The sequence below is a fragment of the Akebia trifoliata genome, chromosome 8 (genome assembly GCF_017979445.1).
Source record: "Akebia trifoliata isolate Shusen 1 chromosome 8, ASM1797944v1, whole genome shotgun sequence".
Lineage (NCBI taxonomy): Eukaryota > Viridiplantae > Streptophyta > Magnoliopsida > Ranunculales > Lardizabalaceae > Akebia > Akebia trifoliata.
Genome location: NC_141382.1, coordinates 36,197,653 through 36,215,947, shown reverse-complemented (window position 1 = coordinate 36,215,947; position 18,295 = coordinate 36,197,653). Strand labels below are relative to the sequence as shown.

The 18,295-nt window shown below is 34.4% G+C and overlaps 1 protein-coding gene across 1 annotated transcript; it reads right to left on the bottom strand.

Annotated features, from left to right (window-relative positions):
* Nucleotides 1-6,213: 6,213 nt before the first annotated feature.
* LOC147396626 (putative protein phosphatase 2C 33) lies at nucleotides 6,214-14,076 on the bottom strand. Its single transcript, XM_086451609.1, has 5 exons — nucleotides 12,822-14,076; nucleotides 11,145-11,534; nucleotides 10,218-10,335; nucleotides 7,540-7,763; nucleotides 6,214-6,672 (listed from the first exon to the last, which is right to left on the bottom strand). Exons 1-5 carry the CDS (start codon nucleotides 13,074-13,076, stop codon nucleotides 6,253-6,255), a joined length of 1,407 nt encoding a protein of 468 aa, XP_086307735.1. The 5' UTR covers nucleotides 13,077-14,076; the 3' UTR covers nucleotides 6,214-6,252.
* Nucleotides 14,077-18,295: the final 4,219 nt, after the last annotated feature.

Below are 18,295 nucleotides of genomic sequence, written 5' to 3'. Positions count from 1 at the left end.
TTTAAGAAGTAATTGAATTACCCATGGTTTCAAGTCAAAGAATCCTGTATTAATAGGAAAAATTATACAAAGAGTGTTCGTTACTGTAGGTTGCAAATATTCCCTTAAAGATTTTGGCACATCATTTTGAATTTCGTTGTCATCATGATTACTTTCCAAATCAGCCATATTTTTATCATTTTTCGGATTATTTTTAATCAAGTTTTGATTTTAAGCAAAAACTACCAATTCAGTCCTTTGTAAGCGATTTGTTTGATCCCACTCCAAAAAGGTTATGCAACTAACAAAGACAAAAATAAAAAACTATCTCCAAAATTAGTTAAAGGAATCACACAGGAAAAAAAAAACACACACACACAACCTAGCAACTAATAGAATTCTAGTAACTACACTGCTTCTAACTGGGTGAAATTGTGCAATAAGCCTTCCAACTCAGATTTCTAACCTAAAATTGGCCAGTTTGGTCAATTCTGGAAAGAACGATGTTAAAAGCATACTTACAATTACCGTACTTGACACTGAAACTAGACACCAATTAAAGATCAAGAAAAATTATTGGACCAACTCGAAGTAAGACTTCTTCTAATGAACGTGAAAGCTGGTCTTTAATTACACAAATTTTAATTAGGATTGTTGAGTGATGTGAGTAAATTTTTATTAAACCTGAAGGGAAAGAGTTGGTGATGAAATCCAACCCCCTATCTTGTTGTATGTCGTCCCCGTAGGGATGTCCTCTAATCTAAAGATATCGATGCATTCGATGTGAACATTTGATAACCAGAGAAAAACAATATAATAACACACTAACAAGAAGGCGTGGGTAGGGGTGCAACTTAATTCGATTCAAACCGAAAACCGAACCAAATCGTGGAATTTGGATTGGTTCGGTTCGGTTTAGATTTATTTCGGTTCGATTTCGAATTTTAAAAATAAAAAATCGATGAATACGGTTCGGTTCTCGGTTCAGACAATATAAAAAACAAAACCAATATTTATTTAAAATAAAATATTAATTTAATATATATTTGATTTTTTTTTTATAAATAAAAAACCGAACCGTCATCTCTTTTTGTCGTCTCCTGCAACTCTCGTCTCTCTATCGGTATCTCTCGTCTCTGTGACAATCGCCAGCGGATGCCATCTGCTAAAAACTTAAAACCCCTCATCTCTCTCTCGTCTCGTCTCTGCGAGTGGCAAACCCTCATCTCTCTATCGTCTTTGCGACCAGCTGGCAGCGGGTGATCTTCTCTTTCTCTGCGACTACGACCTGCAACAGGTTCCTCTCTCTCTCTCTCTCTCTCTCTCTCTCTCTCTCTCTCTCTCTCTGCGGCTACTATTTACGATCAAACCATGGAATCAAACCAAATCAAATCGAAGTAAGATCGATTTAGGTTGGTTCGATTATAAAATAAATCGGTTCGATTCTGATTCTCGTATGATGAAATCGATCTTGATCAATTCGATTCTGATTTTACTTAACTCAAATCAAATTGCACCCGTAAGCATGGGTGTCAAAAGATACTTACCTCTCGTTGTTGAGTCATAATGATGGCGACCATCCATTTAGAGCCGCTGTCAAATATGGATTTTATAATAAGAGAGCGTCGTGGGTTAGTGTTGTGAATGCCCGGGGGGTTAGGTCTGACCAAAGTCCGCAAGAAATTAAAAAAGTACCAATAGGCGGTCCCATCACGAAAGACCTGTTGAGTGTTGGCAAGTAAGGGGGGGTTTTCACGTGTAGGGTAGGTCTGAAAATCCGAAATTAAAAAGTACCAATAGGCGGTCCTATCAAGAAAGACCTGTTGAGTGTTGGCAAGTAGGATTTTTATTTTTCACATCTCTAAAGATGGCATTGCAATAACATGGATAGGGACAAAGTTAATGCTCTGGAAAGCCTTTATAATTTAAAGGGAGTTGATATCGCCATATGGGCAGTCATTGATATGGTCAGGTTTCTATATCATTAATGACTTCCTTCAAGCCTTATTATTACATACCAAAGTTCGGAGTTGCCAATAAGGGCTATTCTATTTATGTAGAGGGGTAGGGGACTGATGTGGAATGTGTAGTTTTGGGGTCTGTGATAACTAAAATGGTAGTTGTTATCCATGGGAGGTGCAACAGAGGTTTTGTAATATAGAAAAAACGTGATATTCCAACGGTATTTGCAACATTAGTGATTTGTTGCTTAAACAACCAGCAAATTGTAAGGTACGTACTACACTTTCTTACACCCTTTTAACATTTTTTTTTTTTTGGATTGCTCGACTCAACCAAGTCATAATATGAAAAGGGTCAAAAGTGGAAATTTTATGTCTTGCATCACGTCAATTTTTGTGTATCCTTGTAAAATACTACTGAAAATAAAAGGGATTCAGTTCATTGGGACTCCCAATTCCCACTAAATTGTGTTGAGCGATTGTATTGTTTGGGGGCTCGGCTCATACCCATAATTAAGGGTCTCACGTGACCTAATTATTACTTGAATTGACTCGGCATACAAGTAACGTGGGGGCTTAGTGCAAGTCAAACTCAAATGAGTCATATTTATTTATTAGAAGCTTAACTGGATAAAATAATATAATCGAGAGGCTTAACCAAATCCAATTTGTCAAGCTAAATAGAAAAATACCAATTCAATCAAAATACTTTTATTACACAATAAGATGTATTTTTATTTAAATCAAAAACTCGGTCGAGTCACAAGACTTCGTCGAATCAAGTTTATTCCCCAAGATTTTGATTAAGTAGTGTACCTTGTTGAGCCAGTTAAATCGCTCAAGCCAATTTTTGTTAGTTGAGTCGGCTTGACAACTGAGGTTGGGGACTAATTTCGTGTCCAACTCAACCGAGTCTAGGCACTCTATTGAGTTAAGTGAGCAAATTTATTATTCGATTTCTGACTCACCGAATTAAGAGACATACTTGGAGATTTAGTTTAAGCCCAATTTGTCAGAAAATATGGTTAATTAGTATACTTGGAATGTTCAATTTACACCTAAACTGTGAGGTATAATTGTTAATTCCTTTTAGGGGGCCCAATCTAAGTAGAATCAAGGACTTGGACTTAGGATTGCATAAAAAAATATTTTCAAAAGAATGGTATTAAAAATTATTTTCTTTAAGGTTTACAGTAAGGTACAAAAAATGTTTTTGGTTTCCTTTCAATTTTATAAGGAAAAAAGATAATTTTATGAACTTTTGTTATTAAAAAGATTATATTCTATGAACTTTGTGATATCTACTTGTTTAAAATTTTAAAGTTCGATTCAACGAATTGAACCTTACTCTCAAAAGGGAACAGGGCAAAAGGCAAGGTACGGTAAGGTTCGTTCAACGAACCAAGCCTTGCTCATCAATTCAACAAATTGATAAGGCAGAGTAGGGTAAGGTCGGTTCAACAAACTAGACCTTACTCTTTGATTCAACAAATTGGCAGGGCAATGTTAGAGTGAGATTGATTCAACGAACCATACCTTATTCTTTAATTCAACGAATCAACAAGGCAAAGACACTAGTTTGATGGGTTGTTTTATTATTTATTAAAGTTTTATATCATTCTGGGATCTAAGTCTAATCTGGGATTTCGGTCGATCATTTTATTATTTATCTAAGTCTTGGATTGTTCTAGGATTCAAATCTGATCTGGGATTTCGGTCGATTCTTCTATCATTTATCAAAGTCTTGACTCATTCAAAAAGTCAATTTTGAATTACAAGATAAGCGATTCTATTATTGAAACATATACTTATCATGGACGCTTAACCAAGTGGAATATCAAATTTGCGAAAAATAAGGAAGAAAATAAGCTTGAAGGATCAAGAACATTACTAGTTCAAAAATCAAAGATGGTGCACACTCAAGTCGAAAGTATTTCTTGAAAGCAAATCTCGATACATCAATCTCCATCTTCGAGGGGAAACTCTGTGGAGGGATAAAAATTGGTTTTGCCCAGACCATTCGTTCACACCATCAACACATATCTCGAGACGGACACGTGGAGTTATTTTAGGTCGGGTGCTAAAGAACTAAAAAAGTAGGAAGGTCGAGAGCAAGTTAAGGTTAGCATAAAGCTAGGGGTAAAAGAAATACAGGAACAAGAAGATATAAGATCAAGAGATTTTGGGGTCAAAACCAAAAGACCCAAGACCAGGGAAAGTAGACCCAAGGCTAAAGTCGAAATCAAAAGACCCAAGGTCAGGATTGGTAAACGCAAGGTTAATATCGGTAGACGCAAGGTTAGGATCGAGGGAATTTTCTCTCGAATGATGTGTTATGATAAATCATGTCAAATCCCTTATTTGACGGGATTTGAGCATGATTTTGGAAAGATTTCATTGTTCAAATTTGATCAAGTCAAAAAATATTTCAATTAAGAAAGATTTCTTAATTTGGATAAGAGGTAAGAAGGACAATTGTTATTGAACTAGAATTAGAATTTCTTTCCTTAAGTGAAAAGGTTTTTCTATTTAAAGAGGGCAAAGGTCATTGTATAGGGAGATGGAACAAAAGAGGAAGAATGGGGAGAGATCGAGGAGAGATCATGTAATTGTGTGATTTATAGTAAAACAACTCCCTAACCTATGGACGTAAGTACATTTGTCGAACCACGTAAAAAATCATCATATTCTTTATTTTTCATATTTTTTCTATTATTTTGTGAGTTTAAGAATGGGATTGTGACTACAATCAATTTATCACAAATTTGACCTTTACAAAAATCGTTAATTTTTTGCCCAAAACTTATCATTATGCCTAGAAGACAATGTTGAATTGATTAAAAATAACTTACTTTTGAGATTTAAGAGCTTGAAATGATATATTTTTTGAACAAAAATTTATATATATAAAAAAAAAAAAGATCTTTGGCTAAAGGTTGAAGCTGAGAGCGTTTAGGAAATTTTTGTTAGTCTGTGAGTGTTGGCCGAGGTTAACGGGCGTACGTAATCAGTTTGAAAAACGTGGAGAGGTATCACAATATTCAACAAAGCATGTAGAGCTATGTACAAATCACCTTTAACGATAGAAATAGAAGATGTTTTATTTTAATTATAATAATAAAATTGTTTCACCTATTCCTGTCGAATAAAAAGCCGCGTGGGACGCATGTGTTATTTAACTAGTAACATTGCTTACTTAGATAGAGATATTATACATTTTTTTTTTTTTTTTTTTGTCGTGCTGGAGTGACCACAAATTTGACCTCATATCGCACATCGAACCATAGATGCTTTTTCACTCGTATCTTGAGGAAAAGCATCTGTCGTTTTCAATCTTGAGGTCACTTCAGCATTCTTCTTTTCAGTAATGAAATTTTTTTTAAAAATAATATAAAAAATGCTTTTAGATAGGTGAACGGATTGGTCCATAGATTAATAACATTAATCATAAAGTTTTTTTTTTAAATATTATTAAAAATAATAATAAATAATAGGGTTTTATTTAATAAATAATTGGGTGATTTAGCCACACACGCACACACACACTTACTTACTTTTGGTCAGTAATGAGGAGATCAAATTGATAACTAACGTGCCCCCTTGTCCTAAATTTTGTCCCTCAAGCCAATAACCCTTAAACCTCATATTCAACCCTATCTTCTTTAGTGTATTTCTGAAAACATTACTTGTTAAGGATGACTGGTTTTGGAGAGAAAATCTCGATTGAAGAAGATTGGTTTAGAGGTTGAAGATGAAGGTTTAAAAACATAAGAGAGTCTAATATTGATGTCTAAGTAATTTTAGTAAAAACATTTAACATGAATATTTCTAAACTAATTTTTCAATTGGGGAAGGAAATTCCATTAAAGTAACTTGATAAATATCATGAATTCCAAGTTTAAAAAAAAAAAAAATTCATCCATGGAACTCAGAGGAGACCTTAAAACTCCACAATATTATTTAACATAATGAGAACAAATCATCACACACACAAAACCAAAAAAACAAAAAAAACACGGAGTTGGATTTTACAAAAATTCCAATTCTACACACCGCTTGAGAGCCAGGAGAAAGGAGGATGGATTCCCCAGACACACTAATAAAAAGCCGGGGCCACCTTTCCGATCCTAAATCAAATAACAATCCCCCCCACTCCTCCCCACTTTTCTTTTCTTTTCATTTCTGCAGAAAGGGAAACCATCAGTACACACTACTACAATGAAAAAAGAGAAATTAAGAAGAATAGCAATCATAATAATAAGATAATCCCAACCAATAATAACTCCTCCTTCACTTTCCAGCCTAGCCTCTTCTACGGAGTCAGCGAGCCTTTCTCCTCCTTTCTGGCAACAAACCTGGGTAGAGTCAGCAGTGTGTTCACACGTGCGACGCCTTCAAATAATTCCTGCTTTGAGGCTTCTTCATCATCTAGCAGAATCTCGGTACTTCGTACGGTTCCTGATCGATCCAACTCAGCTAGTCCCAATGGGACCTCCTCATCGTCGTTGTCGTCATTGTCGTCTATTGATGCTGGCTGTTCTTCAGATTTGGGATGGTTTAGATTGGACTTTAGAAAGAGACAGACCACAGCGCAGTCATCGACCTTGGAGGTTGGGTATTTCAACCTCCAGGCTCGCACGGCTGACTCCACCAGGACTCGTGATGCGGTGGACCATGTCGGAGCTGAGCCTACTATGTCAACCACTTCCTTGTTTGATAGCACATCCCATACCTGCTAAGAAACCGAGTCAAAAATGTATATATCATTGAGTGATCCAGGCTCACTTGAGCGTGATCTTACACAGCAAAGATCACCAAACACCTGTCAGTCCAACTATGATAACTGCATAATGATTGCAACTCAGAATGAATGATTTGGTGATAATAGCATTTGAAAATGACTATTCAGTATTCAGTGCTCAATGTCAATTAAAATAAACGAAAAGAAGCCAAACGTCAATCCTAAATAAAACCAAAGGCAGGTCCTGTAAATAGCTGACTCTTCTGATTAAGGGTTTGTCAAACTTTAAATGGAAGCATTATAATCGTGTCCTAAAAAACCTAGCCAAAACCTGATCCATTTATTAACCAGTAAGGGTCTTGACGAAATTAGTAAGTCAATACCTAGGTCACCTGCATTCGAGCCCATTTCAAGGAGATAGAGAATAGAAGGAACAGAGAGGAGGGCTATTGACTTTGTGTAAAATAAAGAGTGGGGAGAGAATAAGGTAGATTGAATCTTCAAAGAATACTTCTCTTCCATCTGCCTAGTTTTCCTGTTTTGGTTTTCTAGTTGTATCTTTGTCGACGACCACTTATAAAAATATGTCTTCATCTATCAAAAAAACAAAACGAAGGTACATTTTGTGTGTGTGTGTGTGTGTGTGTGTGGTGAGAGAGAGAGGACCATGGAAGAAACTAAAACAATACCATATGACATCAAAGAAATAAAGTTTTATGCATTTAGAAGAGAATTTTTCTTCAAGTAGAATTAAAGGCTAAACTATTCTTATTTAATTGTCCATTGTGAATCACAGAATTTACGTGGATAATGAACTTGAAAAGAACTAAAAGTAAGTAAAATTTTCAGTTCTCTTACCCCATCTGTAGCCAACACTATAAACTCATCCTTCTCATTGAGGCGTCGATATGAAATATCAGGCACAGAGATTAAACCATATTTCTTGAGGCAGAAATCTCCAAAAGCTCGGGCCATCGCCAGGCCAGGGGAGTCATTGTTTGGCAGCCAAACTCGAGCGACCTCCGGTTCATCCTGAAGAGCGAAAACGCGCCCTCTACATCGCTTGATCCGCTCTGCTTCCTCTAATAAGATTAAGCGGAGGAAAAAGAGTTAAAACACTTCAGAAATATTTTTTCATATTTGATACGTACTGCACAACAGCAATTTGAACATAAGATTGTAGTTGTCGCACTTAACCAAACCACATGAATCAACATTTCTTTATCTTCACTCTCATTGGTACTTCAATAAATTTTGAATAATGACATGAGATTAATCATGACATGCTTAATGTTATGATGTCACATCCTACAACGCAGGCATTGATGTGACATATAGTAACTTTACTATACCCGATTGGCCATCAAAAATTGCTGGAAAACAAATTATTCTTTTTGATAAATTCTAATATCAAGTTTAAGGCACTAACAAAGGTGAGAAGATGGAAAAAAAAAGTGGATGTAGGTAGTAAGAAAAAATAAAAAGGGGATGTGCATTGACTAAAAATATGGTTCAAGAGAAAGTTGAATGGTGGATTCATGCTGTTGAACTAATATTTGGGCTGAAATGTAGAAGATAATGATTACAATATCATATTCTTATATAATGTGTCTTGCAAGGAGATCAAATTGCATTACCTTAACAGAGGAGCTTTGATATCAGTGTCCGTTATTTGTACAGCTTATATAAGGTCACATGATCTCAACACAAAATTCATATATGAAGAAAAGAAAAAAAAAATTAATTTAACAAATAACTAAATACATGAGTCATTCATATTTGCCAGAGAAAAAAAAACGAAGTGCTTGAAAGAGTGTAAGAAATAGAAATAGGAATAGGTTTAGGCCCCTAAAAATTATACCTAACGAAGGGAATGGGAAACGAGTTGGAAATATTAGGAGAAACGAGATAGGAAATGATTTTGAAACCAAAGCAATGGGTGTCGTCTGTCCCGACTCCGGAGAACTCGCAAGTTACAAAAATACAGCATCCCCTGGTTCCCTCTCCAATGAATCTCCAACTGCCTCATTTGAAGGACTAATGGCGCTTGGCAAATTCTTATCATTTATTTATGGAAATACTTTAGCCAAAATGGGAGCCACTGCATATACATGAAATCCAAACTTTGGCTCGAACTCACTTATGTAGTACTACTGCAGGAAAAAATAGATCTAGATGCTATGGATCTAGTTACTTTGGTTTGTCTAAATCATTGTTAGTCTAAGAAATCTTTTAATAGTGCCTATACTGACCGAACAATTGTCTAGCTATAAATTAGGCCAATTGACTTTAATTCTTTATGAGATCAATCCACAACCAATCAATAAACAATGATAGTGAAGAAACCCTAGTTATCAAAAAAAAAGATAGTGAAGAATCCCTTGTTGAATAGGCATGACACATTTTTGTACCAAAATAGGCATGACATATCCATCATGTTCAACCCCACAGGCCACAATAAAGGACACAAATATGGCTGAATACTTGCATGAGTTTAGACCACTTTAGAATTCCTAGAAAGAAAAAGAAGCTCCAAAAAAAACCTGAAGTGTATAGAATATAAAATAAATTCAAATGCATCCTGATTGCAGTTTTTGGTGGGCAATGTTTCCAGTTGCATTCCTCATGTTTTTCCCACGCATGGGGAGTGTAATATTTTGTGTTTGAGTCTGAAGCCGACACATGTTTCCATGTCAAAAGAGGCACTTTATAATAGTGAGAAAGCATGTGGAGAACAATAATGAAAAATTGGAGAGAAAATCTGTTAAATATGCATAACGTGGAAAAAAAAATTATGCCACAAATTAGAAGTTAAGGTAGACGTTTGTCTCAATATAAATGATCTTGTGCATATGGATTTTATTCAATGTGTTCCAAGTTTCGAACATAGTCAAGTTGGATTTTAATCGAACTTTCAGTTTCAAGTTCCTCTTGTTAGAGTTCCCACAATTAAGAAAGCTATAATTACTCAAATTTTCAAAAGGAAGAGGAACTTGAGAAAGGATGAATGAGAAAATGATGGGAAGAAAACGAGATATACATCTCCCTATTGTATGTCTTAAAAAAAACGACCCAAGACTCTTGACGGGTGGAAAATTCTAGTGTATAAGCCTGCATCACATTTCCCAATTACATTCCAATCTATATCCCTGCTTATTTGAACTGCTCCCTATTCTCCAAACAATCACGTCACATAAATCTCCACCGTAAATATGTCATGCCTCCCAAGTCCCATCAGAACACATGATTTCTTCCTTTGGTGTACAATAATCATATTTTATCAAATTTCGTTTTCACTCTATTGGATTAAATTTTATTTCTAAATTAAAAGATTATATTTCAGGTAACTATTTGTGTTTGCGCCTGACAGCATAGCCTAATCTTTTAGGAACTCTTTAACCTTTTTAGGGCAGGTGACCAGTTGTTATTTTCAGTGGCGAAAAGTGCAGATACAGAGAACATAAGGGACGACAAAACAATAATATTTTCAGATGCATGCGAGAAATCAACCACATTAAGAGGGAAAGGAGATATACCTGGTAGATTTGGTTTGAGGTCTACAGTCAACTGAACTGCAATAAGAGAGTCATCCTGGTCCCTTGTCCCCAGTACGGCTCTTGAGTCCCCAATGTTTCCAATAATAAGATCCTGACCCTACACAACAATAGTGAAGGTATTTATGATTGACAAAACAATAAATGCAACCTAACAAAATCAAGTATAAAAATAACACTAACATTTTCCTTACCAACATAGTAAGATTTTAAGCCTTACCAAGGGTAGTTTTTCTCAAATGGATTACCACATTGGCAATCCAACACCGCAGCCCTCTAGATTCCATGGAAAAACTCAGATCCAAATATACATACATACAAACAGTGTTCGGTAGACAAACTGTAGACAAAGTATTGTCGTATATAACTAAAAAGTTCCGGAATAGGCTGATTTTTTGTGAGGTATGATCTCTATGGTGTGGAGATCATCCTCACAAAACGTCAGCCCATTCCGAAACTTCTAACCCCATGAAAAGTGGTTTACAAACTAACGGTAAAAATTGATGGTCAACAATTCTTCTACTTGTAAACTAGGGTTAGAAATTTCAGAATGGGCTCTTTTTTTAGGATTATTTCCTCACTATAGAGATCACCTCACGTAAAATTAGGCCATTCCTAAACTTTTAGCCCATATAGGACAAAACACTTTGTCTACAAATCCCGACCTTATATATATCTTTTCAACTTGATCCAAGGTTTTGAAAATGGACGGCTACCGAACTTCCACCTAACTTCCAAATTTAAAATTAAAATTCAATAGTGAAGAATAACCTTTTTTTGGAATTTTATCTTTTCAAAGTTCATAGAATTTTCTACTCTACAACCCTGAAGCATCGGATCATGGTTTTGGATGGCTACAAGTTGAGCCCAAGGACCCTTAAAGGCTGGTTGGACTCTAAAAATAATTACCTGTTTGACCATGGTAACAGCAGTTGTCCCACTGCAGAAGCAATCGATATATGGGTACATTTTCAGTTCCTTATCCATAACTTGGAAAGCCTTCAGAAATGATTCTTTCAGTGTCAGAAAGACCTCTGAGTGCTTCTCCTTTTCTTCAAGACCCATGAGGACCCCAGATTCCTCATCGGCACATAAAGAGGCAGTTTCTTCAGAGTTCATGCTTCCCATTGCGCTGCTACAGTTCTCCTTCAACGCATCGTCACTGTCTAAGTTTACTTCCCAGTGAGCACTGAGTTTCAGAGGAAGAGAGTCCCTTACTCTCCTTGCAACCATATGGCCAAATGGACCATGGCCATCAAAAACCCCACAGAAGACTGTGTCTGTTCTTGAACCGAAATTCTGGATATACAAAAACATCATTTTCTGAGGTAACTGGTTTGTTTGTATTCGTGGTATGGCAAAAACATGGGGAAAGTGATGATTCAATATTTGAAACTAAAGATGGCAGGTGATGATAACTGAAGCCAAGTTATATATTAGAATCCTCTCATCTAAAAGATTAAACCAAAAGAAAAATAAACAAAAAAGAACAGATGACTAATTCCTGTATTAGCAGAAACCCTGAAACATTGACATAAGATTACAATGCAACCTGGAAAGAAATAGTGAAAAACAGAAGCAAAACCATAACATAGAAACCTAGTAAGAAACTTAAAATGCACGAAATGATTTGCAGGAATAGCCTGAGTAACATTCTTAGGAAAGAGAAAGGAAGAGAGACAAGTTTTCATTACTTGATATCAGAATCATATTGATGAAAGCAACAGAGAAACAAAGGAAGACGTCAGGTTTGTCGACTGAAAAAAATATGTTTGATGGAAAGTCAGAAAGATACCACAGAACCCAGGGAGAAGTTTGGAAACTGCTATCAATTTATTAGCAAATGGCATTCCCAGGACTGTAAAGCAGTATCTCCTAAATATTTGAAAAATGTATCACTGTACATGACAAAGAAGACATGCCATTCATACTAAGAAGTAACAAATAATAAACAGATAATATGCTAAAACATTAAAACATCAAAACCCACGATTGAGATGTAAAGGTAAGAGAAGTAAACTACCAGCTCATATAAGTCAAAAGGTACAGTTCACCCTTTAACATTTGTTCAAATAAAAGGGCAGGGGAGCTATCTCCAATCAATCATAAAATTCTCTGAGTTTTTTGATAAATTTGGAAAAAATCACTGAATGACTAGCCAATTAAATCAGTGAATTGGCAAATTAATCAGCAATTTGCCAATTTATTGCCCAATAGAACAAAAAATTTACCCTTTAACCTCAATATTTTATCTTTTTCAACCTTTAAATCTAAAGAACAAGATGATTTTTTGGGGAAGAAACTCAAAAAATTATCATTCAAATAAACCCAAAAACTTCCTGAAATTCTCCCAAATTTTTTTGAAACTTTTCCGGATTTATCTGAATTAACCAATCTAACTCCCCTAACCCAATAATAACTTTATTAATTGGGTTGAAACTCCCCAATTCTACTAAAACTATAAGCAAAATACCATAGAAAATATACAATTTGAACATACTGAAGAACCCAATAGAAGAATTTAACATAGAAAATAATCCATACGAAATGGTAAAGATTGCACATTGAGATGAGAATGAAGCAAACCTCCCAGACGATCATGGCATCCTGGTTGGTCCCTTTCTTGCCTTGTTGAGTAAACAGCGAAGCAACTTCGCTGGCTCCATTCAAGAACATCCTACCAGGAATTCTGAGTAGTTGTTCTTCCCTTTTGGAATCAAAAGAAGAGCTATGCAACCCTTTCTTCTTCTTTGTGTTCCTCCTCTGTTTCTTGGCCCCCGTCGAGGTAGACGGAGAATAGGGGAGTGAACTCCTCCCATCCACCGTTAAGCAGGAACCCATCCTAAGGGCCCTGATAATGTTAAGTATGCACTCCAGACCAACAAGACTGTTACAGCCCCTATTTTTCAACAGATGGTTCTGTTAGAAACAAATCCAGAATTTCCCCCCTTTTGTTCTCCTAATTATCCAAAATTTCCCCCTATTCCCCCTTAAAACATTAAATCAGATCGAATCTGATCCCATTGGTTAGCAAGCTTTTAATCCATAATGCAAAGAAAGGGAGATTCTGAAGAACACTAAACCATAATCGATTCGAAAAGTCACTTTTTTATTCCCTTATTAACTGCCTTTTAGTCTCCAAAAATAGAAATTTATAAAAGCATCTATAAAGAACAGATCTGAATTCTCAAAAGTCCTCTCTTTCTTACTAATTTGAACCTCTTTTTTAACGCAGAGAAAAATCTGAAGAGAGAATCAAAATCGATTGATGAACCAATAGATTCGAGAACTGAAATTCAATCCAAGCAACTGAAATTCTGTTGAAGAATAAACTGGTGTCGATCCCAAAAACAACAAAATTCTTCAATCTCGATTCTCTACCTGTTCCCCCAATTTGTTTTCTCAAGAATTGAGCTTCAATTCTCCACCAGAGTCTCACTTACTTCAATTCTCACAGATCTTGATGTTAGCTCACGAGATCCAGCGTGGATTCTCAGCAAGAACTACTTCCCAGCCAGAAATCCACGAAAAAAAATAATAAACAAATCGAAATTAATCCTTCAACTTCAAACAGAATCGAAACACAGATTGATTAATTGGTAGAGAAAGAGAGAGAGAGCGATCAGTAATAGATTTCGCATGCAGAGAGACCTTACGACTTGCTAAAACAGGAGATCTTCAAATGGATCGATTACGGATTTCTCTGCAAATTCTCCACCATTATCGATTGCTTCCAATTCTCAGGTCGAATCGAAAATCGATACTTCGATGGATCAAAACGTCTTGTTGTTTTAGATTTTATAGAAATCAGACAGAAAGAGAGAGAGAGAAGAAGAAGAAGAAGAGCTAAATAATAACGGAGATCTCTCGCTTTCAAATCTTTGGATTCTTGACCCGATCCATCCAGATTCCATTTCCATGGCTCCGTTTTTTCTCTTTCTTTTTTATTTTATTTTATTTTAAGGTAAATTATACTTTGACCCCTGTAATTTATTATAATTCTATGCTAACCCCCTAACATTTTGACATTTACACTTACTTCCTCTTTTACATACGGTGTTAAAGTTGAGATGTTATTTTACCCTCTCAGTTTATTTATTTTTTTATAAAAAAATATTTGAATTTTAAACTATAAAAATGTTCTTGAATAAGCATTCACAAATCATAAAAAAATTCATTTTTTCACAAAAATAGTTTTGTTCATAGAAAAAAATAATATTTAAAAAAATAAAAAATAATTTTTATAGAAAAAAGAAATTCAATTTTTAACCGTTCGATTGACGACAAGTAGACGGAAGGTGGATAAGTGAACCCGTTAGATAAGTTTAAAAGAGGTAAGTGTAATTGTCAAAATATTAGGGAGTTAACAAAAAAGTATATCAAATTATAGAGGGTGAAAATATAATTTACCTTTTATTTTACTAAGGTGATTGAGACATACCCTCTATGTTTTAGTGGATATTTGAGATACCCTGTTGACATGCCCCCCTAGACTTAGAGGTCTACTCATAGTACTTAAGCTATGAAAAATAATAAACAGCCCAAAAAGGCATTAATATGTACTCAACTGATGTGGAACAGTCCAATATATGCACTTTCCACATCAGATAGTATATTAGAGGGTTTTTTTTTTTTTTTTTTAAATAGTTAGTTTAATGTGATTTTTATGAAAAATGACCTCAACTGTCTAAATCTTCAACATCTCAATCGAATACCTGTGACATTTTTTTTTATTGAAATTCATCTTTTCCATCATTTTCAATTTACACTTTACCGTATTGAAGAAAAAGCTCTTAATTTTTCTACCCATATGTTACAACCTGAAAGAGATAGACTAAACTTTTCGCACCACTAATATCTAACTATATTTAGTGTATTTATTGGAGTCGTACCATTTAATATTTTTATTTCTTGAGTTCAAATTTTACAAAAAGTGATTAGGGGGCTCAAAAAGAAAGACACCGACATCAGTGGAAGGGACGAATGGACAATCTAGAGTGAAAACGTCAAATATTGGATCATCGTGAACATCATTAGCAGAGCAATAGAATCATATGTAACGATCTCAAAGAAATATGGGTTTTAGTTTTCAACACCTTTAAGTGTATTGATTTTGTTCGTATCACCAAAATCCCATTGTCTTCTACTTCTTTCGAAATCCTATCATGTTCTTGAGGTTTGAAAGTGAAGTAGATGTAAAAATATTTATAAGATGGAAAAAAAAAATCCTTAATAACTTAGTAAGGAAAGTTTCTTGACCGCATCGCCTTGTGGCATTGAAAAACATGATTCGATACCACAAAGATGTAAAGGACGAAATTCTAAGAACTTCGAAAGAAAGATTTTGATAAAAGAAAAAAAGATTTGTTTTTTATTGTTAAATTTTAATTTAAAATTTGAGAGTTTGATAACCATCCATTTTCAACACCTTTTGATCGAGCTCAAAAAAAAAAAAAAAAAATATATATATATATATATATATATGGGGGCGGTTCAAGGGCCATCTGAGAAAACATATAAGAAACCTTTCGTTTTTCAAAATAAGGGTTAGAGGTTTTGGATTGAGCTGATTTTTTGCAAGGATGGTCACTATGATGAGAAGATCATCCTCACAAAAAATCAGCTCAATCAGAAACTTCTAAATCCATCAAAAGTGATTACAAATTAGTGATAAAAAGTGATAAAAAATCGACGGTCCACATTCTAAATCACTTTTAATAGGGTTAGAAGTTTCAGATTGAGCTGATTTTTTTTGTGGATGATCTTCCCATCATAGAGATCATCCTCACAAAAAATCAGCTCAATCCAAAACTTCTAACTCATATTTTAAAATTTTATTAAAAACGAAAGGTTTCTTACATGTTTTCTCAGATGGCCCTTGAACCTGACCCTATATATATATATATATATATAATCTAAGTTTTTCCATGAAATCTAGAAGCATGTGGTATTGGACTGCCAATGTAATAATCCACGTGGGTGAATGACATTTAGTAAGATTTGAAATCTTACTAAGTTAGTCAAGTTAGTCGGACTCTTAAAAGATTATATGAATGATTTGGGATAGAATTGTAAAGGAGTTTTTACTATATGATGGAAGCAATTGTGGCATTTAAGTCATTTTGCATTATACTATAAGATTTGATTGAGGTCAAGGGATATCTCAGATTTTCACCAAAACGTGAAGGGTATGTATATAATTTATTTTTTACAATCCGCTCTTTACTTTCTTATTATACGGTTAGGTGAAGCGTGAAGGCAATTTAATGTCAAAGTCATTACAAGTGATGAATGTCCTCGAGATTCTCTACAATATTGTCAAATCTACAGTTGAAATTTCGCTAAGCATTAATTTCTCTTTCTCTTATGGGAACATCTTTCCATCTCAGCCGTACATTCATTTTAGGCCGTCCTAGACATTTGGAACATAAAGCCTACATTCTTTTTGTGTGAATTTTGCACTAAAATGTTTCAAAGATCAGTCCTTGCATTTTCTTTTTTATTTTATTGTATTTTTTATCTCTTCTTTTCTTTACTTTCTGAACCCCCCCTCTCAAAGTGCACCCCTTAGTAAGAGATTATTGAGAAAAAAATACTTGATTGTTATGTTTTTGTTTAAAAAATATCAAAAATATTTGTTATTTTACATTGGAGATGTTGACAATGGACGACGGTGACAAAATGTCATTTCTTGGTGTGCAATGATAACTCAAGAGAATATAAGTCGTATACATCCAAAGAAAAAATAATAATTTTGATAATATATACAGGAGTTTTCTCATGCCTAGTGCACAACATCCTCTTTGGATTAAATGGGTAAAAGATAAAAAATAATAAACTTAGAAGAGTCTTATTAAAAATGGGTAGGAGAGAAAAAATAATAAAGGTGAAGGAGTGTATATTATTGAAAGACTAGTGTTCGTTTGCACCTACGTCACATGCATCGTCTTTGGAATTAGGGGTAAAAGAGAAAAATAATTTAGTTTGACAAAAAAGGTAAAAGAGAAAAGATAGTAAAATTGGGGGGATATTGTTAAAAACGAATGGGAGGAGAAAAGAAAAAATACTAAAATTGAAGGGGGTCAAGAGGAATTAGATGGATAGTGTGGACCTACTCAAAAATTATAGTTGAAGGGAATGTTTGTCCCCCATAATTGTAGATGGAGTGGGACCTATAGTTGTAATTTATTATATAAACTAAAGTTCACTCGTGCCTATAACACAAACATCCTCTTTGGGATTAAGGGGGTAAAAGTAGGAAAAAAAAAAAAAGGTAGGGGATATTATTTAAAAAAATTTGAGATTAAAAGATAAAAAATGAAAAATAATAAAGTGAGTTAAAAGAGTAAAAAAAGAAAATATAGTAAAGTTAAAATAGGTGAGTAGGAAAGGCAATAAAGTGGATCTCACAAAAACTATAATTAGATGGGATTTTTATCCTAACCGGATAAAGTGGACCCCACAATTTTGTTTTCTTATATAAAAGTTGAAGGGTGTCAAGAGGAATGAGGTGGATCATGTGGACCACGCTCCAAACCTATAGTTGGAGGGGATGTTTATCTCCTATAATTGTAGATGGAGTGGGACCTACAATTGTATTTTATTATAAAAATGGGATAAAGTTGAAAGATTTTCTTAAAAATAGGGAAAAAGATGAAAGACAATGAATGAGATTGTGTAAACTCTACTCATTTGTCTCAATCTTTATATCCCGCAAAATTGTAATTACAGACTAGTAAGATATAAAAGAGTATGACCCATCATTATATTTTATTATAAAGATATGGATAAAATGACGAAAAAATCCGTTCGACATTAAACTTCTTGTTGAAAGTTAAAAGTGTTTATCCAAAATGCATCTACAAAAAGTTAAAAGAGGAGGTTGAAATTTAAAACAAATTGTATATTTTCATCCAAGAAGCACTTCCTCACGATGGAAACACGGAAAATACTTCTGAAAAATTATCCCAAAACACTATTGTAGTTTGTACTAGCACACTCACAAATGATTATCTTCAATGTCATATCACTTTTATTATATTTGTCTATTTTTTTTATGG